The 26,141-nt window shown below is 36.8% G+C and overlaps 1 protein-coding gene across 7 annotated transcripts in view; it reads right to left on the bottom strand.

Annotated features, from left to right (window-relative positions):
- The window catches only part of lrp1bb (low density lipoprotein receptor-related protein 1Bb), a 351,504-nt gene extending 325,568 nt beyond the window's left edge, over positions 1 to 25,936 (bottom strand). For 4 of the 7 annotated variants that reach the window (XM_048193502.1, XM_048193505.1, XM_048193503.1 and 1 more), the window contains exon 1: positions 24,744 to 25,932. In XM_048193502.1, the coding sequence (XP_048049459.1) occupies positions 24,744 to 24,837 (94 nt within the window). In that variant the 5' untranslated portion in view covers positions 24,838 to 25,932. Of the gene's footprint in view, positions 1 to 24,743 lie in introns of all 7 variants that reach the window. The other 3 variants (XR_007185289.1, XR_007185290.1, XM_048193504.1) reach the window with 2 other exon arrangements.
- Positions 25,937 to 26,141: the final 205 nt, after the last annotated feature.

Below are 26,141 nucleotides of genomic sequence, written 5' to 3'. Positions count from 1 at the left end.
AAGAGTAAAAGCTCAGTTTTGAATAACTATACTCTAAAAAAAGAACTGCAATAATATTGTTGCTTGAACCCTATATCAATATAGGCTTTTATAAACATACACTACAAAAAAAACATTACTGATGTGCATCTTGAGACAAAACAATGGCAGCTCAAAAATGCACTTTAGTCTAAGACTAGCTTAAGCCTTGCCTGTGAAACCGGGGGATTAAATAGTATTGCCAGGTCCCTGTAGATTCTCATCCCTTGGTAACCAATCATCAATTGTAAATCAGAGGAATTTATTTATTCTATAAGCCTATCAGTGAAGACAACTGCTCCAAATAAGCAAGTTGTGTTTTGTGTTTCACTTCTGTTTGGGGTGACCCATACAAATTAATGCTGGAGAAGCATCACCTGATGCTCAAAAAGAAGCCATTGAACCAAAATGGACTGCAACAGCGTTAATTTGCATTGTTTACATACAGTCTACACTGGAAGTAAGCAATGCAACAAAACTAGAATGCTAACATTATAATAAAAAAGAACACAAGGTTAACAATAGATTATTGTGCAATAAAGACTTTGTTGGGAACATTTTAGCTCTTTGTTGGGAGCATTTGAGCTCTTGCAGGCCTCAAATGGTCACATGAAATTAGGTAAACTATGTTTCCATCCACCTATTTATGTGCAAATTTTGGGATACTCCATAAAAAAAAAAAAAATGTTGGATGGAAATGCCAAGATGACTATAAATTCTAAAAATGTGCATAAAAAACTTGTGCGCTCAATTTGAGGTGGATATTTTTTTTCCGATAAGACATGCATAAACTACGATGGAAACATATTTACCAAATAAATACCCTGATGCGCAACAAAAAAATCTTTTGTGACTTTGCCTCAACAGAGGATGTGACTGGATAAATGGACTAACCAGCAAATTGCACAGCATCTCAAAATGTGGTTTGATCATTCTGAAATGCATGAGCCTAAGAAATGTCTCAACACTAGAGTTGTCAAAAGTCCCAACCGCGATACCAAGTCGGTACTGAAATTTTTAAAATGTGATGCTTTGAGCACTATTGAGGATTCGTAAACACCTCTGATTAGCAACTGTGTTCACGTGCTCATCAGATATGTCTGTGATTGGCTACAATGTTCAACGCTTCAAGAACATGTTGTAAATAAACAGTAATGATGCTATTCAATGACTGCGCTTGCACGGATAAATATGGGAGAGTTTGAAAGCAGGCGTCTATCAGCGGACCGTTCCCGTTCCCGCTTTCAAAATGCGTTTAGATTCAAACACTTCTGAGGTGCTCAATCAGAGGTGTTTACGGAGGTGTTTAATGTTTTTAAAATTTCAATACCGACCTGGTATCGCAGTCGGTACTTTTAACAACACTACAACACAATTGCGTTCCCAAACACCAGGCATCCAAACACAAGATAACATGACAGTGTTTATTGTGTTTCGCCTCAAGTTAAATTTGCTATGTTTCCATCAAAGGTTGCTAGTGACAACTTAATTAATTAAAATGGTTATTGTCATGTTTCTCCTTTCCTGAGAATAATTTATTTAAAATTTGAATAGCATTTTTGTTTTTAACTCCCTGAGGTCTGAAAACGCGCCGGTGCGTTTTGCAGGATTTTTTTCACATTGCAGCAAAACTTGTCATAGAGACATAAGTAATATATCAATTGAAACTATAGAATGTCTTCTTTTATTTGTGTACACTCAGAGTAAAAACACAATGTTGTGCTTTTTGTAAAATAAAGAAAACTAACATGATGCGTGATCTCTCCTCTCCCTCTGAACGAAGTCCAATCTGATAGTTCTCAGAAAATGAACTGTATCTTATAAATACTAATGACAAAAAAAATGACACTTACGTCTAAAGAAACGTTGAAATGTCAGGTTTTAAATCGTGCAAGTCAAATCGAAAACAAACATTCTGTGTTTATGTAATCTGTATGTAAAGAGAGCCATGTCAGAAGTCCGTGATTCAGATCATTACCCGCTAATGCGGCCACGGCCACTGAGCCAGCGCTATTCAGAGGCAAATTCAGAGGCAATACATGCATTCATCGTCTCAATCGTGTATTTATTGTCTTGAAAAGTGTTTATTTGGATGTTAAAGCAATGGTTAGCGATCTCTAGAAGACATGCAGTTAGTTCCTAGTTCCTTTTCTTCTTTATATGAATTTGTGGCCTAAAGGTGTACAGAGAGCGCCCTCCGGCTGCAAGTATGAATTAAAAACACCATTCCTGAAATGTCCTCTTCTTCTTTAGAATAATTTGTGGACTAAAGGTGTACAGAGAGCGCCCTCCGGCTGCAAGTATGAATTGAAAAAACAGTATCCAGCACTCATAGTGATGACAATAAATATTACTTCTCAGTATAGAAAATTGACATAAATATATAAGAATAATTTTTAAAAAATAAAAAAATAAAAATTTCTCCAAATGTGCATGCTTTTAAGCTAAAAGCCTATATGAAATGCCATAGAGGTAACATAATTGTTCAGACACTTTGCATCACAGAAATACATTATATTTTAAAGAATATAATAGAATACCATTATTTTAAATTGTAATAATATTTCACAGTATTGCTGTTTATGATGAGCTGAGACATTATTACAGAGGGTTTTTTTTCACAGCCTACCTGACTGAAAGGCCTCATTAATATGCAAGTCATTTCAGGTCATTATTATGTGATTCTTTTATCTTCTCAGGTGTAAATGGCCCATTATTCATGCAGATTCACGCCTCCACGCATACTGTGTTTCTTGACAAAAAGTGTCTTACAAAAACTAAATCAATATATTGTTTTATATGAAGGAGTAGGAATGATAATTTTTACATAATTCTGAAGCAAAAACTCTAGTCTACAACCTCCAATACCCAAAAGTCTTGTGAACACAGATTTAATATACTTTTTTTGGCCTTATTTCAGTGACTTAAGTTTTTTTGTTTTTTCAATAACCATGCATAAACATTGTTCCTTCAAAAATACAAACATGTACATACATGTTCCTCACATATTATTGTAGCCTAGTTTGTGCTGAATACAGTGTAATGACACTTTTGTCATTTATATGTTTATGAACAACTGAAAAAAGCACAAATGTCAGGGCATGTCAAAACTTCTCCAAGCCCCAAGTCAGCCTCAGACTCCAGAGGGTTAAGAGGCTATAAGCTTACTTTTATTTTTGCTTTAACAACACTATTGTCTTCGGTAGAGCTGCTTATAGCTGAACTCATTTCATAACAGTTATTGAACACAACTGAATCAACACTGAACTGAATAATGCTGTATAATGACACTGTCTTTTTTAGAGCTGCTTTACAGCAGAATTGAATATTGTTTGCATCGTTGATCATTATTTTCCTATTTATCACTGTAAAGCTGCTTTGAAATAATCAGCACTGTATAAATCGAATTGCTTTACTGATGTATATAAAGTAATCAAGGAACAGTTCTCAGCTTGTTTTGGATGTGTAGCTTGCAAAAAAAAAAAAAAAAAAAGATTGCAGCATGCAGTTTGCCTACACAAAATAGCATTAATTATAATATACATTTTATTATTCAGAATAAACAATCATTATCAAGGGAAATAATAAAAAAATGATGGGGTTTTTGTCATCGTTGTGCAGCCGTAACATTTATCCATTTAACGTAATACATTTAAATCAACCCAAGGGAACTATTGCATGTCGTCTTGGTAATTTCACCCTCCACAGTGCCAGAGAGATTTAGTGGTCCCTAGATGAAACCCTTCCATCCTCAACACATATGACATCAGCCAATCAATGACAATGAGGATATCATCTCAGTTTCACGGCACCTACAGTACAATCACCACACGTGCTGTTGTTTTAACAGTCAGTTAATGTGATTTCCCATTCTTTTGTGCTCTTAATGAGCACTAGAAATGTCTCAATTCAGGCCGTATCAATCACAGCTACTACGAGGACATTTTTTGGCTTGTCAGCAGGTTAGCACGCATGGCTTAGCAAGGGTATTACAGTTGTGAATACATTCACTGAACCATGTTGTAATGGTTATATAGAGCGAGGGTAACTTGTTCATATCACATTCCAGATTTCAATTATTCTTCCCTTTCCACAATGTCTCAAAAATTACCTCCCCACCCGCCCCAACCCGCTCTACGCTGTTGCAAATCATTTGTAGCAACAATATGACAGGGCTTTATAAATGGCTCTCCGTTCTGGCATTCACACTCAACAAGCATTGAACAAATAGCAACCTCAATATGTTATTCACTTTGATAAATGATTCAAATAATACTAATGATACAGTGACATTCTATCACAATTTTTTTCTTATGAGAGAATATTTGACTGGGAGCACACTTAATACATATTAATGCATCCTCATGTTGAACATCACTTCTGCTACTCTAATGTTTATTAGCAATCTGCCTATATCAATTTTAACATCCATTTCTATTCTACGCTGGTTCAGACACTAAAACCAGTAAGGATTACATGTTCTTTTCATTTTCTTAAGCCCCTGTGAAAAACAGAGGTCTAATCAATGAGGAACATTGCAAATGGTAGTCAGATGCTGTTTGCCGGCCAAAATAAATGTAATAGTCGTGGGCTGTGAAAGTCTGCTGAAAGGGAGAAATAAGGATGAGCTTTAATCCCTCACTGAATCTTCAGAAAAGTCATTAGGTCAAAATACTGTGGAGGATGGTGAGAGAGGACCTTTTTTTTATAATGAAGCGCCTGGGCTCCTGGGGGAAACAATGCCGGGGGCCGCCGCTTGCGTTCGGCAGATCTGAAAATTAATGTTTTGCGGCGCTATCTGCAAAGGGTCCCCCAGGGCACCCGCTGGCTGGCGTATCTAGGAGCAAAGAGGTGCCCAAATCGTACAAAGGCATTTTGATTACAGCCACACTGTCAGGCGGAATCTATGCATCAGGTTCTCTATTAGATATAATGGACCTGACAGGCAGGATGTGCTAAATCATTCAGTCAGATTTTGGCACCTAGTGACAGGATATTGTGACAAGACCTGTTTAGGGTGATCCGGTGGGAAAGGAGAGAGCCTGGCTTTGAATGTCACATGAGCCACTTGAAAGATTGTTTAAGTGGAACAAGTCAGAGAGGGAGAAGTTCTTGTCCTCGAAAAGTTAACTTGTACTGTTACTGCTTGACAAACTGCATCCCAAATAAAGAGAGGATTGTTTCTTGGCCCTTAGCTTGTAATATCTTAGACAATCCACAGTGAGACTGTGCTTTGACAGTTACTGCAAATTATCCACTTCAGTACACTTCTCCGAGACACAGACACTTACCATGGACAACAGCATTTTCAAAGAGAGAAAAAAATATTTTTTTTCCCTGCACGGCAAGATACTTTACGAACAGGAAAACATCTCTGCAGGATGCATTAGGCGCCTTGGCAGTAGACAAAAACAAGAAGACCTTCAGAAAAATGATGGTACCCTAATGCTGCATTCAATTACAAGCAATCAAAATGTCCAATTCAGACATGTTTAGGATTCAGAGGTTTTATGTAAAGAAACCAGGTAGAAATGCTAATGCACAACACTCTGCAACAACGTCTCATCATTTCATTTCTTTTGAATTGTTGAATTACTCTATGTTGCATGTATTCTTATTAAAAGACCTTGATGTTTAATTAATAATTTACTCAACCTCATGTCATTCCAAACACAAAAACACATACAATGGGGCCCAAAACAATTTACTTTCATTGTATGGACAAAATAAATAAATATCCTAGGCTCAGATTTTGGGACTGACAACTGCATTTACTTACTTAAATGTCCTGTTCACACAGCAATTTACAGTAGCGTCTCGAATATTCTGTATGAACGTGCAACGAGAGTCAAGCCCATATTCTCTTATTAATAACCATAGTGACAGTAACCAAAGTGATATCAAAGAGGCAGACATCCATTAAACTTCTTAAAGGTGCCCTAGAATCAGAATTTGAATTTACCTCGGCATAGTTGAATAACAAGAATTCAGTACATGGAAAAGACATACATTGAGTTTCAAACCCCATTGTTTCCTCCTTCTTATGTAAATCTCATTTGTTTAAAAGACTTCCGGAAAACACTCGGATCTCAACATAACACCGACTGTTACGTAACAGTCGGGATCATTAATATGTATGACCCAAATATTTGCATAATGCCAGCCCATTCAACGCATTAGACAAGGAAAGGCAGTATTAACGGCTGGATCTGTGCACAGACAAGGTAAGCAAGCAAGAACAACAGCGAAAAATGGCAGATGGAGCAATAATAACTGACACGATCCATGATATCATGATATTTTTAGTGATATTTGTAAATTGTCTTTCTAAATGTTTCATTAGCATGTTGCTAATATACTGTTAAATGTGGTTAAAGTTACCATCGTTTCTTACTGTATTCACGGAGACAAGAGAGTCATCGCTATTTTCATTATTAAACATGTGCAGTCTGTATAATGCATAAACACAACTTCATTCTTTATAAATCTCTCCAACAGTGTGTAATGTTAGCTTTAGCCACAGAGCATAGCCTCAAACTCACACAGAATCAAACTTAACCATCTAAATAAATACATTACTTACATAATTTGAAGCATGCATACATGCTGCATGACGAACATCTTGTAAAGATCCATTTGAGGGTTATATTAGCTGTGTGAACTTTGTTTATGCGATGTATATATAGTCTAGAGCTCATGGGGCAGAGGGAGGCATCTCTTAAAGGGGCCATGCTGAAAAAATCAGTGCATAGTTAATGATGCCCCAAAATAGGCAGTTAAAAAAAATGTATTAAAAAGAATCTATGGGGTATTTTGAGCTGAAACTTCACAGACACATTCAGGGGACACCTAGGACTTATATTACATCTTGTAAAAAAACAATCTAGGGCACCTTTAAGTCTTAAAGTGTTCAATTCAGCCACGAGTTCATCCATCAAATCTTCATTAATGTAAACATATAAACAATGTAAACATGTGCTACAACTGGACGGCTTCAACGATTGCCCTCGTGTCTCACGTCCTTTGCAGCATCTCGCACATGACACGGCATTTGAGTCGAGCATAGAACACAAAACTGATGGGAGCGGCTCCGGTGGAGAATAGTGACTGGATCTAAAACCTTCAGATGATGCACAGCTCATATCTCCCTTGCTGTAAGTTATAGAAAATGAAACCACACATGAAACCCCTTAGCAGAGAGGCTCTCTCACACTGTATGACGTGACAGACAACTAGTTGTCCAGTCCAGTTCCGTTCACACAGTGCAAATTTTCAGAGAATGCAGATGTGAGTCCTGAAAATGTATGGGTGTGAGTTCGGTTATAGAATGCGGTTGTCACTCACGTAAATAACCGTACCATGTGTGAACGTAACTGTATTAAGGACTCAAATACAGGACTGACAACCATATTCTGCTGCTGTGTGAACATGGCCCTAGAGGATTATGTTCTTTTAATTTTCTTAAGCCCCTACGAAAAACAGAGGTCTAATCAATGAGTAACATTGCAAATGGTGGTGAGATGCTGTTCGCCTGCCAAGATAAATGTAATAGTCGTGGGCTGTGAAAGTCTGCTGAAAGGGAGAAATAATAAATAATGAATATTCTACCATAATTTACTCACCCTCATGTTGTTCAAAACACAAAAACAAATTAAAGAACTGTTTTTGACAATACAAGTCAATGGGGTCCAAAACAACTTTGCTTGAGAAGCCATTTCACTCTGATATACATGTCCGTTTCATGCAAACTTTAATAAAAACAGCAGTGCAACAGAGCATCCACAGAAAACTCACACATCACTCAACATTTCCTCTTTCAGCATGGATGGAATAATCTGGAATCTCACTATGTGGCCTGTTAAGGACACGGTCTTAAAATCATTTGTTTTTCACAGACATCTCTGTCCAGATACACCAGCTAACACTTTATTAACCAGCTAAAATAAGGGCTCAAGTTTTGGATGCAGATCACGTAGTGAGGAAAAGTCAAAGCCTGACCTCTCCACCCGGTGTCAGACAAGTCAGCATGACAGCTGAGCAATCAAAAACAGCAGTCGACCCATGACTTCAACACCGCACAGACTCCAGCCACTGCGGCACACTTCATTTGATGAAGTTCAGGTCCCTCCTGTCCTGTCAATCAGCAGGGAGCATGACAGCATTATCCATGTTCTTCCATCCAAGGCAAATAATTTCTGAAACTGCCACGTTGAGATGTCTGCTTAGCTCTCAAATTCTGATTCTGCTACTCCCTCTAGACATTTAGACAGTATTGAGAAAAAGGGACAAATAACTATAATGCTTAAATCTGACATTTTTGTTCTAAACGCTATTTAATAAAGTACTTCACAAAGCAGTTGTTTTAAAACACATACAAACTCCAGAAATGACTTGCTAAATGATCAAACACTAAACTGTAACGTAATCTGTATGCTGCGCCCATAAAAGCCCATTTTGAAAGAGTTGAACTACAAAGTGTTTTTTCAAAGCCATGTGATGTCAGCGAATGACCCACCAGACATTATTTCCAGGCCAATCTGTTGTTTCCAAAAGATTGCATTTACTAATCAACCTCAACATTAAATCCAGGCATTACAATTGATTTTAATGGCTACTTGATCATAATTAATCCCCTGCTGAAGAGTTTTTGTTTCCTTAGAAACAAAGTGCAATCACAAGCTGCCTTGCTGAGGCATTTTTGCTAAGCTGGTTTTCTTCACCTGTGTTGGCTTGTTACGCTAGGGGGCTTTGACTTCTTTGTTTCAAAGAAATTAATTGCCTTTAGGAGAGATAAATAGCAAGTGACAAGCACCGATGCCAAAAGCAGGGATCCCAGTGGAATGAAAAAGCAACATAAAGAAAGGCCATTTTCACATTGTGGCAGAGCTGCCGAGGCTCAGCGTGAAACGACGTGCTGAATGTTTTAAACTCTCTTAGCCTCTTGTTTTTCTGTTCCCTAATTATAGTGGGGGAACATAACAGGTGACTTATGATGCATCAACAGGCCTACAGAAAATTGTCAGAATCAAATCAGCTGAAATGCTGCAATTGCCTTTCACAACCATCTGGATGTTTTCATTGGTTTTACCAAAACAGACCAGGCAAACAACTTAACTCATAAACTATAAGGTGAGAATACAGAGTCTAGGCTGAATGTTACAGTCCATGTGCCTAAACTGAAAAACACCCATGTACAGACTGAGAGATGGTCCGAGACTACTCGGAAAAATGCTTCTTTGATTTTTTTGGTAAATTAAAACCATCAGCTAACAATTTGAATAAAATGTACATAAATACAACATGAATTTCATGATGTAGAAACAGAATCTTAAATATTTGTTGATTTGTTGTGTCAGTATATTTTACATCTTAGTGATATAATGTTAACATACCAATCTATTTGAACGATCATGCTTTTTTCCTTAAAAAGTACTACCACACGATGAATCAGAGTTCATCATAAGTGGCCTGTCTAAATATTAACATAACCTTAATAACAGAAAATGTAACAAAAATCACCCTAAACAATGAGAAGAAACTATTTGCATATAATTACAATTCTCAACCATATATGGTATAGGCCAGTAAATTAACCAATTAACATGTTTTCACTGTAGCATTTTAATATTTTTTTCTGTAAAAACTATACATAACAGACATGATATAAGAAAGGTAGAAAGAAAGATGGTATATTTACCATATCAATAAAATGGTACTTCAAAAAAATAGCATTTATTTATTTATTTATAAATGTAAATCTTAAGACGATTCTGTGCGCTTCTGGACACAATTTGGTCGTCCGAGACACATTTTGAGAATTCTAAAAGATTCCTATAATCCTAGGCTACAACCTGTAGTCTTTGATCGCTAGTTTGACATGTTCACCCACAGCCGATTAATGGCCGATCAAATTTACCTCGCATTAAATTCTGGCAGTGTCAGAAGGTTTGGCACACAGTCCTGCAGTGTGACTTCTCCTACGACAAACGTCAAATTGTCTTCATTTTTCAAGACAAGCCGTGATCAAAATTACCGCTAGAGATCTCCTTGTTAGGTACCATTTGAGTCCCGCGTGTAATGCAGCTCACAGTCACCGAACATTTATGGGTTGATGATGTCTGACATTAATGACAGCTGAGATCCCAGTGTTCCCACTATTAAAAATCACACAGTGTGCACCCGGCTTAATATAAGCCCTTAGGTCTAAATCTAACATTACCTACATCACTTAAAATGTGTAGTTCAAAATCAAGGTACCACATGACCTTTGAAGACCCTTAGTCAATTGGTTACACAATTGCAAGAGTTTAAAAATCAGCAGGACTAAATCTAAAACTGTGTTCCAAATATACTCTGTCATGTTCACTTACTTAAAACTACTAAACAGAAATTGTTGAAGGTGGGTGCTTTTCATCTTCTCTTTTAGCCTCCCTTCCATTCTGTTTTGTAGATTATGAGCCTGAGTACAGAATAACATTTGAGATGACTGTTATTTATCCAGCAGCGAGCACTGGAAGTGAAAGACAGTCAGAGATTGGAAGGCTGAGTGCTTTATCTCCTGTGCTTTCACAGAGCGCTGAGGCGCATCAGAGATGCAGAGAGGGTGAATGCACTTCTCCAGCACAGAAAGAAGAGAAACAAAAACAAGCAGGCATGTATCTAATTAGAACAAAAAGAGTCAGAAACAGAAAGAAGTCAGCTGTGACAGACCACAGCAGGTGGTGAACCTAAACAATCAGAAAGGAGATGCACAGTGCAATATGCGGTTCCTGAAAGGACTTTAAATTGAAACGAGAAATAAAGTTAACTGCATGCATTAAATTGCATACTATTAACCCATAATGCATTTAAAATAAGGGATGGGTCACAATAGTTAACTGACTAAACAACTAGTGAGGTCAAATAGACTATATAGTTGTTGTTTTTTTCCTGATATTTGTGTATTTGTATAGTTTTATTAGCAATGCTGTGGTTATGTGTTGCACTAAACACACATTTGGGAAGGTTGGGATCTGTAAGAGTACACATTTTTTAACTAGGCAAAAAAAATAATATTAATAATTTAAAAAAAAATAAGTGCAACAGTGCATGCCCACTTTTCCAGCAGCCTTGGTTTCTGACATATTTTTCCCATTCATTTTTCCCATAAGGATTTTTATTTATTTTTTTTCCAAAAAAGCATTTGAAAATTGGACAAAAAACAAAGGTACAAGACTGTGTAACATCTTTAATAAGGGAAAGAACTACAATCCCATGAAGCACTGCGAATCCATTCTTGAAAGGTTGTTAATTGAGGTTATGAAGCCATCAGTCCACATTATTTCCATAAACATGTTTAACTGTGGAATTGTAGGTTAAAAACTACATAACCCATATTTTGCAATAAACATTTACTGGACTGTTGGACTTATAACCTCAATTAACAACCTCAGGTAACACTTTACTTGAAGGGGTGTGCATAAGACTGACATGACACCTTCATAATCTTGACATGACACGTGTCATGAATATGAAGGAGGTTTTATGCATGTTTATGACAACTGTCATTAAGTGTCATTCGCTCAATTATGTCATTTTTAATGCAAAGATGACATTGTTTGAGATGTCTTTGTTACGACAACTTGACATAAACCAACACATCATAACCTGTCAGTGTCTTTGTCATGACAACTTGACATTAGCAAAACATCATAACCTGTCATAAACATGACATAGCAGATTAATTATCAAACTTAAAAAACTACTTAGCTTTATGGGTTAACATTACATTACATTATTTTGGTAACACTTCGGTATAGGGAACACATATATAAACGATTAACTATGACTTTTCCCTCAATAAACTCTTAATTTACTGCTTATTATAGTTAATTGTTAGGTTTAGGTATTGGGTAGGATTAAGAATGTAGAATATGGTCATGCAGAATAAGGCATTAATATGTGCTTTATAAGTACTAATAAATAGCCAATATTTTAGCCATATGAATGCTAATAGTAATAAGCAACTAGTTAAAAGACCCTAAAATAAAGTGTTACCATTATTTTATAACAGTGTCATCTTTTTTACGAAATTTGAAATTGTCTATTATCTGACCTTCTGTTGGAGGAAACTTTAAAAAAAAACAAAAAAACAAAACAAATGAAAAATAGTCATGACGCCGTTATAAAATTATTTGTCAGAGTTTTGTCACTTAATGACATTTTAATGACAAGTTTAATTTGTACCACTGTACTTGAGCTCAAGTTACATATTTATGACACTATTATAATGGCCTCATGACAGCCAATGTCAAAACCAACCACATGACAGTTTAATGCAATGTTAACCCATAAAGCTAAATGATGTCAAGTTGTCATGACAAAGACACTGACAGGTTATGATGTATTGGTTTATGTCAAGTTGTCATAACTCGGACATCTCAAACAATGTCATCTTTGCATTAAAAATGACATAATTGAGCGAATGACACTTAATGACAGTTGTCATAAACATTCATAAAACCTCCTTCATATTCATGACACGTGTCATGTCATGATTATGAAGGTGTCATGTCAGTCTAATGCACACCCCTTCAAGTAAAGTGTTACGCAACCTCATAGCTCACAACAGGTCTCCATTTAAAGGTTTATAAGTTATTGTTAAAAATCAATATCCCTATGGAGAAAATGACTAAGATTTCTGCTTCCGGAACCCAACTGTTCTTGCACCCTATAGGCTAAAATAAGCGTTTTTAAGGTACAGATTGTTGTAGATTTCAGATTGTAGATTTTAAATTAATACTTGATTAACAAAATAATGTTGCTGGTTCTCAGATTGGTTTCCAATGAGAAATCAGATGAGAAATTGAAAAATACAAAAGGAATGCAAGCTGCATGAAACTGCATGTACTGTAGGTCACAGTGTGAGTACTGCCGAGTGGGGTTACAAACCAAAGCTGGTGGTAATTAACCAAATCAAATAATTCATTCTATCAAAGTATATCAAAATAAAAGCAAGTCAACCTTAAAACCTTTTGAACGCCTTTCCCCTGAATGACGGATAGATGATGTATCAGGCTCTTCTATGGGTTCTTAAAGCATTCCAGCATCAGGCTCTCAGCCCTATATCTGTGTGCCAGGTGGCAGCTGGGACAGTTCCCTTTTAATCTGGTTTGGTGGTCCTAAATCACTGCCACAACTGCAGGCATTAATGTAGAGGAGTTTGGAAGAGACATTCTCTAAAACACTCATCTGGCCATGGATTGGGATCTCTTTCTCTCTTTCTCTCCCCAGGTGTGTGGACTTGTTTGCCATATGTCAAGTGAGTGTACCACTAATATCCACAGGGCACCTAGAGAAGCCTGTCCAAAACAAGTTTTTTATTAATGTGGTATGACACTGAAAACCAGTCTATCTTTAAAGGCTGAAAGAACCTTTGTTTGTACTCACACTTCAGTCACATGAGTGTTATGATGCTTTTTAAAGATTCAACAGTGTACCAAAGCTACATGCTAACTATAGGGCTATGAGACGCCTCATGAGGGTGCCCCAACTACTTGTTCTGGGCTCAAGCTGTCAGACTGATAGGAATACTTTAGCCGCAAGATAAAACTGTCTCACAGACTGTTGAATCTCTGCAGCTCTGGTCCACTGTCTGCATGCATTGCTCTGAGTCTAGCATTAGTTTTTAACCCATCTAAACCCGTATGACATTTCTGAGGGTGCCGAGTCCTCTTTAATTGAATGAAACTCAAGATAAAAAGTGAATGGGGTGAAAAAGTACCCTGTTCTTTTAATATTCGCACTGTCTCAGGTCTCTTTTTACATTAACATTTATGCATTTACAAGACACTTTTATCCAAAAGCAACTTACAATAGAGGATTCACTTAGACCACTTTAGCTGTGATGAGATCTCAGTTAATTTTCTATTACACTGGTTTTTTGTTTTTGTTTTGTTTGTTTGTTTGTTTGTTTCAAAAAGTTCAAAAGTTTGGGTTTGGTAAGATTTGGTAATACTTTTGAAGGAGCTTTTGTGTAATATTGTGAAAACTAACTACAATTTAAAATAACTTGGTAAAACTTTATTTTAAGGTGACATAGTTACATGTTACTACAACAATTATTATAACAATAACAGTAAATTATGCATAATTACAAGTAACTAACCCTAAACCAAATCCTAATCTGTAACTCCATAGTAAGTACATGTAGTTAATTAAAATTACTACTAGAATAAGTACAAACCCGATTCCAAAAAAGTTGGGACACTGTACAAATTGTGAATAAAAAAGGAATGCAATAATTTACAAATCTCATAAACTTATATTTTATTTACAATAGAATATAACATATCAAATGTTGAAAGTGTCTTGCCAAATATTGGCTTATTTTGGATTTCATGAGAGCTACACAATCCAAAAAAGTTGGGACAGGTAGCAATAAGAGGCCGGAAAAGTTAAATGTACATAAGGAACAGCTGGAGGACCAAGTTGCAACTTATTAGGTCAATTGGCAACATGATTGGGTATAAAAAGAGGCTCTCTGAGTGGCAGTGTCTCTCAGAAGTCAAGATGAGCAGAGGATCACCAATTCCCCCAATGCAGTGGCGAAAAATAGCGGAGCAATATCAGAAAGGAGTTTCTCAGAGAAAAATTGCAAAGAGTTTGAAGTTATCATCATCTACAGTGCATAATATCATCCAAAGATTCAGAGAATCTGGAACAATCTCTGTGCGTAAGGGTCAAGGCCGGAAAACCATACTGGATGCCCGTGATCTTCGGGCCCTTAGACGGCACTGCATCACATACAGGAATGCTACTTTAATGGAAATCACAACATGGGCTCAGGAATACTTCCAGAAAACACTGTCGGTGAACACAATCCACCGTGCCATTCGCCGTTGCCGGCATTATTAAAATATAAAAGTTATTGTTTACACTTTATTTTAAGGTGACGTATAGTTACATTGTACAAACCCGATTCCAAAAAAGTTGGGACACTGTACAAATTGTGAATAAAAACAGAATGCAATGATGTGGAAGTTTCAAATTTCAATATTTCATTCAGAATACAACATAGATGACATATCAAATGTTTAAACTGGAAAAATAAGTTGATTTTAAATTTCATGGCATCAACACATCTCAAAAAAGTTGGGACAAGGCCATGTTTACCACTGTGTGGCATCCCCTTTTCTTTTTATAACAGTCTGCAAACATCTGAGGAGACAAGTTGCTCAAGTTTAGGATAGGAATTTTGTCCCATTCTTGTCTAATACAGGCTTCTAGTTGCTCAGCTGTCTTAGGTCTTCTTTGTCGCATCTTCCTCTTTATGATGCACCAAATGTTTTCTATGGGTGAAAGATCTGGACTGCAGGCTGGCCATTTCAGTACCCGGATCCTTCTTCTACGCAGCCATGATGTTGTAATTGATGCAGTATGTGGTCTGGCATTGTCATGTTGGCAAATGCAAGGTCTTCCCTGAAAGAGACAACATCTGGATGGGAGCATATGTTGCTCTAGAACTTGTATATACCTTTCAGCATTGATGGTGCCTTTCCAGATGTGTAAGCTGCCCATGCCACACGCACTCATGCAACCCCATACCATCAGAGATGCAGGCTTCTGAACGGAGCACTGATAACAACTTGGGTTGTCCTTGTCCTCTTTAGTCCGGATGACATGGCGTCCCAGTTTCCAAAAAGAACTTCAAATTTTGATTCGTCTGACCACAGAACAGTTTTCCACTTTGCCACAGTCCATCTTAAATGAGCCTTGGCCAGAGAAAACGCCTGTGCTTCTGGATCATGTTTAGATATGGCTTCTTTTTTGACCTATAGAGTTTTAGCCGGCAACGGTGGATTGTGTTCACAAACAATGTTTTCTGGAAGTATTCCTGAGCCCATGTTGTGATTTACATTACAGTAGCATTCCTGTATGTGATGCAGTGCCGTCTAAGGGCCCGAAGATCACGGGCATCCAGTATGGTTTTCCGTCCTTGACCCTTATGCACAGAGATTGTTCCAGATTCTCTGAATCTTTGGATGATTTTATGCACTGTAGATGATGTTAACTTCAAACTCTTTGCAATTTTTCTCTGAGAAACTCCTTTTTGATATTGCTCCACTATTTTTCGCCACAGCATTGGGGGAATTGGTGATCCTCTGCCCATCTTGACTTCTGAGAGACACTGCCACTCTGAGAGGCTCTTTTTATACCCAATCATGTTGCTAATTGACCTAATAAGTTGCAAATTGGTCCTCCAGCTGTTCCTTATATGTACATTTAACTTTTCCGGCCTCTTATTGCTACCTGTCCCAACTTTTTTGAACTGTGTAGCTCTCATGAAATCCAAAATGAGCCAATATTTGGCAAGACATTTCAAATGTCTCACTTTCAACATTTGATATGTTATCTATATTCTATTGTGAATAAAATATAAGTTTATGATATTTGTAAATTATTGCATTCCTTTTTTTATTCACAATTTGTACAGTGTCCCAACTTTTTTGGAATCGGGTTTGTATAATATGCTCTTCATTTTGTCATCTCCACAGAAATAAAGTAAGCGGCTCATCTCCTCCTCTGTGTGTCATCATTACCCCTATATGGTTCACAATGTTATAAATGAACCGCACAGCAGTCCTAAAGCCACTCAGACCAGAACTCCGACAAAACCATTTGGATTATTTACATACTGCATGTCAATTTATGCAAACCACTTGAAGTCATAAAAAAAAAAACACAACTGAATTATTATCTTACTTCTTTTTTCCCTTTCAATACCTGTTGCCGTGTCATTTATTTTTACATAAATATGTATAATTCTAAAGATGCAAAGTAGCAAATATCTGGTTTTGAAAACTGTTTCTTATTGAAGGCACTCATCTATGTATTTGCTGAGATAAATTATTAATTTCCTCTGCCACAAAGCACATTGTTTTGCTCATTAAGAATATTTGCTAATCTTTCATTTCAGTTTTCAGTAAAATAAATTATAATTATAATTATAAATAAATTATTTCATACCCACAATTCATTGTGTCTTTTTGTAAAGTTCTAATTGAATCCTTTCCATGTATTCTAGTAATATTTTATAAAGACTGGTACCTCTCCACGAAGGACAAAATATGAAAAGAGAAAAAGAGAGAGCGAGAAGATCCACTGCTTCATTAATCACATTACTTAAGTTATGCTTCACATTTCACAAAAAGCTTAAACTTAACCCTCTGAATAATTAATTAAACAGTGAGAAAGCAAAGCACAAACACACACACTTATTTGAACATGGGTCTCCACCCCAGCCCAAAAGAAATTCACCAAGCACTCGCCTACGGTAACAGGCCACCATGTGTTCTACCAGATCTAACAGCTGACAGACTGTTTTCTGAAAATGGTGCAATGTTGTCCAGATCCAATTAAAATGGGTGCATAAATCCACAAACTATAACAACATATGCACTCTCATGGCTGTGCTATTAAAAGCATTCAAAATTCTTTGCTCAAGCAGTGGACATTGTGACGTGAATCCATTTCAATTACTCATTGATTTTTTTTTTTTTTTTCACGTTTCTGATTTCTAAGACACAGGCTCCAAAATTAACACCCAGAGAGCTCAAAGTGAGAACAAATTAGATTTGGCGGGTAAATAAAAGTGTTAGTTGCCAATGGATTGAAGTGATGAAAATTCTAATTCTGCCATCATTTACTCAACATTTTGTTAGCATAATTAACATGTCGTTCCAAAACTGTATGATTTTCTTCTGTGGAGCATAAGAAAAAAAAAATGTCTTGAGAATTAAGGTTTTTGAGGAAAGCATTCCAGGATCCAGGAAGGGCTCTATGCGATCCCAGATGAGGAATAAGGATCTTGTCTAGCGAAACGATAGGTCATTTTCTAAAAAAAAACAAAAAAAAGTAAAAAATGTATATACTTTTTAACCACAAATGCTCATCTTGTACTAGCTCTGCGATCCACACGCATGACGTAATCACGTTACAAAAGTCATGCATGACGTAGGCAGAAATACCGATCCAGTGTCTACAAAGCGAACGTGCAAAGATTAAGCCAAACGCCCTTTACAAAATATAGGTAAAACAATGATATCGGACGATTTTGAGAAAATTAGATGAAGTTTTTCACCCTACCGAGGTACTTCCGCCTACATCACGCGTGACCTTTCAGTGTAATGTGTGGTGCATCACAGATCAGTGCAAGACAAGCATTTGTGGTTGAAAAGTATATAAATTCTTTTTTTAGTATAAAATTTTTTTTTAGATTAGACCCTTATTCCTCATCTGGGATCGCATAGAGACCTTTGAAGCTGCGCTGAAACTGCAATTTGGGCCTTCAACCCAGTGAAGTCCACTATATGGAGAAAAATCCTGGAAAGTTTTCCTCAAAAACCTTAATTTCTTTTCGACTGAAGAAAGAAAGACATGAACATCTTGGATGACATGGGAGTGAGCAAACTACCAGGAAATTTTCATTCAGAAATGAACTAATCCTTTAACAAAGATGTATATATACAGTAGCAAATGTATTGCTTGTTAAAGGGATAGTTCACCCAAAAATGAAAATTTAATGTTTATCTGCTTACCCCCACCGCATCCAAGATGTAGGTGACTTTGTTTCTTCAGTAGAACACAAATGATGATTTTTAACTCCAACCATTGCAGTCTGTCAGCTAAATAATGGGAATGAATGGGAACACAATCAATAAAAATGTCGAGTCGAAAAAACTTGCATAGACAAATCCAAATTAAACCCTGCGGCTCGTGACGACACATTGATGTCCTAAGACACGAAGTATTTATATCATTTTTTACCTCTAATACACCACTATGTCCAACTGCGTTCAGCACTCGGTTAGTGAGGTCTGATCACGCTCTGACAACGGCAGTGATGTCTAGCACTCATAGCATTCATTGTATAAGCGCGAGTTGTGTAAGCAGATAAACATCAAATTTTCATTTTTGGGTGAACTATCCCTTTAAAGTTAGTTTATGTAAAATGTTACCACTGATGTATATGATGCTTTAACTGACACAATGATTTGCAATATTTGTAATAATATGCAGACAAATAGACAGATAAATAATTCCATTGTCATAGAAACAAAAATATCTCCATTCATCCATCCATTCTCCAAAGCCTTTAGGCCTACGTTGGGTCACAAGGATGCTGAAGGATCCCAGCATCACAGGCCGTAGCAAACACCCTGGACGGGTGGCCGGACCATTACAGGACTGGCAAAAATATTTATTTTAATTAAAAATAATGCAAAACACACTTTAATGCAAAAAATATTTATGGCCAGAAAATTCAAATTGGCAAGTCAGGCGAAAAAAAGTTAATTTTGGACCTTGCAGACTGGATGGAAAACCATGTAGTCCAATAAAACATCTTGACCTTCTCCATTAGCTCTCACGGATCAGGTTCCAACATGTCAACATAGAATACAGATGCACATGATGTCATAGGCCAGCAGATTACCTGTACATTGCGGTATAAGCTTCAACTGCAAAGCTCAGCCACAACCACTCGATCTGTCAAAGGTCAGAGCACTTAATGACTCAGCTGAATGTGTGGCCAACTTCAACTGAACTTCATTCGGAACAAATGGGGCGTGCAATAGAACGCCAACAAAAACAATGAAGCCTGCCACACAGGTGCTAGATGAATCACTTCCAGAAGCAAGGCTGCTGCCCTTACCAACCCAAGAGCTTTGCTTTGTCATCTCCCTTGTCATTCTAAACCCCTTTTCAGCAAGTACTTTGGCTCTGGATTAGCATGCCTTATTGCTTCCCGTTTTATAGAGTGTTACATGGATAATTGCAAGGTCATCCACCAAGCTGTGGCAGTTCTAATTTTCTTTGGAGACTGAGACCACTGGACCAATTACCTGGTTGGTAGGGAGGAAACACCTGAAGCTGAGACATGGGTTTTCATGACTAACTATAAACAGCCTGCAAATGAGTTCCACATGGCAGATATATTTAAAGAAAACAAACATTTTTCAAACAAGTAAAACTTTTCAAACATTGACGTAAACCACCTATGAAAATAAATGTAGACTAACCTGAGAAGGTCAGTCTTTAAGGTGGGGCGAAAGTGCTGTGTAACCACAACACTGTTCCAAAACCTCACTATTGCCCATATAGCAGCTGCCCTCTAAAGGCAAATTCACACTGCACCGACAGATGCCGACCGAATCACTTGATTGTACAACACTTTCCGCAACCTGACAAACACTGAATAAACATGTTCAATCGGATAAAACAAGAGCCGACAATGACAACAGACGGCGACAGGGATAACACACTGGTCCGATAAAACCCGACGAACGTGTCTTTTGCCGTTGGTCGGTGTCTGTCGGTGCAGTGTGAATTAGCCTTAAGGAAGCATCATAACTAGGGCTGCACAATTAATCGAAATCGAATCATAATCGCGATTTGGCTCAGTGTGATTATGACATTGCAAAGGCTGCAGTTTTTTCAGATTTTTAATTATATAAATATGTACACAGCGTGTTAGTGAAGAGCTGCTCTGTGATCAGTAGTAAATGACGCTCCATCTGAGAGCACTGCATTTGAAAAAGCAACACACGTCAAACATACAAACTTTCCAAACATGAGAAGCCTTTATGAACCCCTTGTCCAACAAAAGGCAACATTTAATAACGTGTTTTTACCCTAAATTCACTTCATAACATCAGTTGAGTGTTTGAAATAGCATTTTGATTAGCACTGCATTATAAATATACTTTATTATTACGAAAATACCTGAGAAGGCTTAAAGAACACATAAACTATGTATTGTCATAGTCCTCTGTTTATTATATTAATGTTTAATCAAAGCGTGTCTTTCTTCTTTTTATTCAGTCACAGCAATAGTATGATTTCCATAGGGGATTTTCTGGAATGACTTGCATTACATTGCGTATATTTGGGGTATTTGGAGTATCTGCTCAAGAGCGCCCTCTGGCGTCCAGTATGAAACAGGCGTGTTTCAGACAAGTAAAGCTCACACAATCCTATTCAGGGTAAAAATAGTAAAAATAATTTCTCTGTAAAGAACTTTGAGGGGAACATATAATCAATATGTTTTTCTCCAGTGTACAGAAGTGTACAGGGTTTTTCTTTTTTGTTTTGTTTTTTTCACAGTGGATGCAAAGAGGCACATAGTTTATATTAAAAATGCATGGACTTCCGTTCCTCCTGACAAAAATAAAGAAATTATTGTGACAGATTTTTATAATAATAATATAATATTTAATAATAAATCCTTAGACCTTTCTAATGATTTATATTCATAGGCTGCTTGCATGTTAACAGGTAACCCCATATTTGGTCATAAAAGTTTTCTGTAAAATAAAAATATTGTTATTTTCTAATTATTATAGTTATATTTATCATTACATACTCAATTTTTTTAATAATGAAAGGTATTACAATAGTAATATTTCTAATTTGGCTTAATATTTTTATTTAGCAATAATGATAATAATAATAATAATAATAATTAGCCAAAATAATATATTAGCACAACATTTTGGGCCCAATCGCAATTTTAAACTGATTTTTTCTCCAAATCATGCAACCCTAATTCTAACTATCATGGAATCTGAAAAATGACCTATTTGGAACATTCGACTATGCATGGGTCAGCTGATTTCAATCGTTTTTACATTTGCATATTGCCAAGCTAACTGCCCAATAATAATAAACATAAGAACACATGACACACAGAAATCCTAGCTATGACAATATAACAATAATTAAAAAAAAAAAATAAAAAAAAATACTAATAACTAGTATTGATTAAACCAAAATTTGAAATCAATATTTTTTCAGTAATTTTTAAGTTTATTTTAATTTAAAATTTTTCTCACAACATCCTCCATCTTGGATTTATTTTTTACTTTGCTCGTCTCAGTACACCATGGGATTAGTATCTTAAAAAATTGGTAAAACTAGTCATCTTGGAAGCCGCTTGCTTAACATTTAAAACAGCCTTCACATCGGGAGTGCTACGATCATGCCCTACAATACTGCCTCTGTATGCAGTTCCCTAGATTTTGTAACAGAGCAATGATATCTGCCCTTTCCTTGAGATTCACAAAAGCATTTTCCCCTATGCAGTGTGTAGCAGATCAGCATTGCCTTTGCATGACTGAGGTCATTTATACAATCACTGTTTGTGCCTTTATTGACTTTCCTCCAATACCAGGTAAAAATCACAGTTGGACAATAAGCCAGCACAGCATGCCTAGATATAATCTCATTTAATTAGGCTCTGGGGGCGTCCTCCCGATTTCATTACGAAAGGATAGTGCTTAACCTGCTTTTTGGGGCACGCCAAGCTCTCTTAAAGGGGGAAACATTTCCAGCAACCTTGAACTGTTTGTAATAGCCGATAAATATCTGAAGCGAGAGTCACCGGTAAGATAAAAGAGGGTTTGATATAATGAAGTGTGGTTTGAGTAAACTACTTTTCAATGATGCCTTTCCATCTGCCTGCACCAGTGCTGTAAACTCTTGGCTGCGATACACTAGATTAGATGGCAAACAATGATTAAAGGTTCACTAAACAGACTGTGGAACCAGTTTTATCAAGCATCCTAAGAGACCTACAGTCACAACCGCACTGATGACTCCACTGTGATTGTCGTTATTTATTTTATTTATAATAAGTGAATGAGCAGTGTTGAGAATTAGGACATCATATGCATCATACGGTACAATGGATTTAAAATGCTGGAATTTAGCAGGAGAACACAAGCCTCACTACTACTATTCAGAAAATATCTTTGCAGGGAACTGTGACATTTATATTCATCTGATATGATGAATATGCAGCTTTTGAAAATGGCACTTTCTCTCCTTGAACACACCTGGATGAATACACACAAAGATCCAGTGCACATGTGTGCCTTTGACTTAACTCTTTGAACATTAAATCACAAAGAAAAAATCTTTCAGAAAAAAAAAAAGATGAACATTGAGATGGACATCCATTATATTTTAAAAAGCCGTGGATATTCAAAGGGGTACTAGATGCTTCAAAGACTTGCAGCCATGTTAAATTTATGTTGTCATAAATAAACACAATGACAGAGGGTGGTCATATAGAATTATGTTTAAGGGTCAAAGGTAAATTATTTATGATGGTTTAGATGTAACAAAACACTATAAATGGTTAGAAATGGCTTTTAAAGAATGTCAATTGTGGTGGATGCACTGAAAGGTCAAGTAACATGGATGTTTAATGTATAATTCATAATTTTTCAAATTATGATATAATATGTTTTTCCCTTTGGTTTTTAATAAACCAAATCATGTTGTCTTGGAACATACAGTAGCTGCAAAACTGGCCAATAATCACTACACAACATTTATAAACACTCTTTGTTTTTGTTGTTTTTGGTTACAAAAGACAAGCTTGCAATAACTGCCTAGTTGTATATACTGTGCCTGAATTCAGATATGATACTTGAAACCAGAATCTCTTTTTCATCTCTCGTCTAATATTGAGAGCACAAGGGGAAAACAATCTTGACAGATTTGTCTGTGCAACAAGCTGACAATCTTTGCTTTATCTCAATCCGTCGGTGAACAGGGATTTGCTGCAAGTGAACAAAACCCCTGCAACTAGTTCAAGACTCATTGATTCGCAACATCAAGATTCATTAAATATCTGCCCTTTATTGATTTAGATTACTCTGACAGTGTCACTTATAATCACAAAAGCTTATGTTATGCTACGCAAGCCATATAAGACATCGTGAAATTCTGAAAAGTTGAAACCTTTACAATCGGAAGATAGTGGTTTGGGGTTGCAAAAACTTTATAATAAAATATAACACTGACAATGTTACAAACATTACAGGATGACTAACTGAACTATTAAAATATGTTACTGTATATACTGAATTTAACAAAGATGGCCCAATAGAAGGTCACATGATGACTTCATCTGAGCTCTCAAAATTGGCCTTTTCAGCAACTATATGACCAATAACCCATACAAACACAAAACACCATCAGGGTAAGACAGGACACTAAAGTAATGCAATAAACTCTTCTAAAACAACATAATGCAACATAAATCACTCACTCCAACTGATAATAAGAGCAAAATAACTTATTAAATAAAGCAAGGAATACAGGGAATGTCTGTCAAAACAAATTATAAGGCGACTGATACTAATAAACAAAAATTTAATCAATATTTCACCGTTTAAACATGTGTTGCACTATTAAACATATTTCTCAATAAATAAGCTAATTCGCACGTGTCAATTCTTACAAAGAAATATGTATAAAAAGTTGTTTTACCGAACATTGTTTTTACATTTCTTTTTTCATTTTGACATCCTGAAACTATATTATCCTCCAACATACAGTCTTAAAATTCACACTATGCCATGAGTATGAGGGCTTGAGCTCTTACACCATGCAGCCTATTCAGACTCTTTTTGGTTCTATCCAAGCACACTACTAGTAGTACACTAAACCAGTAGACACTAATATAGGGAACTGAATTACACCATCGACTCCCACAACACGCGAGTAAAACATTCCAACCTTCAACCTGTCTATTCAATCCAATGCAACATTTCGTTAGAAATACTCGTATCGCATCTAAAATGTTTAGACATCAAGCGCGTGGCGAGATGCCCTGACAGATGATAGGATGCTCCGCGAGCGCAAGTTTCATTGTAGAGCTGCTGCGTCTGTCTTACCTTGCTCTGAATCAGCGTCCCTCAGTGTCTGAACATTTGAGAATATATCCCCGAATCCCAGTATGACGAGTAAGGTGAGGATATATTCGGACATCGTTGCTGAGTGAGGGCGAAGGCCACCGCACTTCTTTTGCTGAAGTCCGATTCCAGCCCCTCCGGTAGAGCGCCGTTATTCAGGAATGACAAGTAAAATTTGTCTGCAGAGCGCACCGAACCTCCTTCACTCCTCGCATTCAGATGGATTTCTAGGCGCGCGCACACATGAGCTTGCAGGCGACAGTGTGAGCGGAGAGAGAGAGAGAGAGAGAGAGAGAGACGGAGAGTGTGCGGATAGATGTGGACAATAACGCACTGTGAGCTTGACTATGAACGGCTTCCAGGCACCTGACGTAGCGCAGGGCATCATAATATGGGGAACGGGCTAATTACGCGAAAAAAACTTAGAATTCATTTAGTTTTCGCAACAAAACAGAGGTAGCTAGAGTAACATAATAGAGTTGAGCACGTGCAAATTGTTGAATAACATAAAGTGAGTCTTCTTTTAAAAGGTTTTTTTTTTTTTTTTTTTTTTTTTTTGAGATTCGTCTCGCGCAAGGCGTTTGGCGCCTAGCGCAAAAAAGCAAACCGTCAACTATCTTAAAGATGTTTTAAACAAAACACGTTTTTTTTCTGCCATATATATTCCAAAATAACCTGATAAATATATTATTTGAGCACAGTATTTGTGTTTTGTGTTTAATGATCAATATGCTAAGAGCTTACTGTTGTTATGGTTAGCCTAACGTACCTGCGCGATAAGAAAAACCCGCCATTTCAGTTCGCGAGCGTCTATCGTCTAGGTGAAATACGCTCTGAACTTAGTTGTAAAATAATATGTATAGGCTACTTTTGAACACTGACTAACCTTTTGGTTTGACTTCCTTTCTTTTTATGTTTTAGGCCACAACAATTCTTTTATAAATCGCTCCCTGCTGATAAGGAGTGTTAAGGCCCGTTCCCGACAAGGAGGATAACTAATGTTATAGCTTTCTAATATATCAGATAACGATAAAGATATAGTTCTAAAATCGTTCAATATTAAAGAATAGCAGAGTTTACACCACAGCTATAACGATTATGGCGCAGAGAAACTATATCGCTGGAATCAGACCGATTTTATCCAGCTGACGACCGATAAAAACATTGATAGCCAATCAGAATCCGTCCTGCTGTAACGAGCTCGAGCATTTAAAGTGACAGACAAGCACGCTCTTAGAATAAACAACGATATCCGCTGGTGTGGAGTGGACACTAATATAGCTATCTTTATTTATCGTTCTGGTTGTGAACGGGCCTTTACCGTGATCAGACTGCTTGAAAAGTGGTTAAGAAGCGACATTTACATGAATTACAGTAGAC

This window comes from Megalobrama amblycephala, linkage group LG6, assembly GCF_018812025.1.
Source record: "Megalobrama amblycephala isolate DHTTF-2021 linkage group LG6, ASM1881202v1, whole genome shotgun sequence".
NCBI classification, from domain to species: Eukaryota; Metazoa; Chordata; class Actinopteri; order Cypriniformes; family Xenocyprididae; genus Megalobrama; species Megalobrama amblycephala.
Note: the sequence above shows the minus strand (reverse complement) of the source record. Positions and strands in the feature narration are given on the sequence as shown.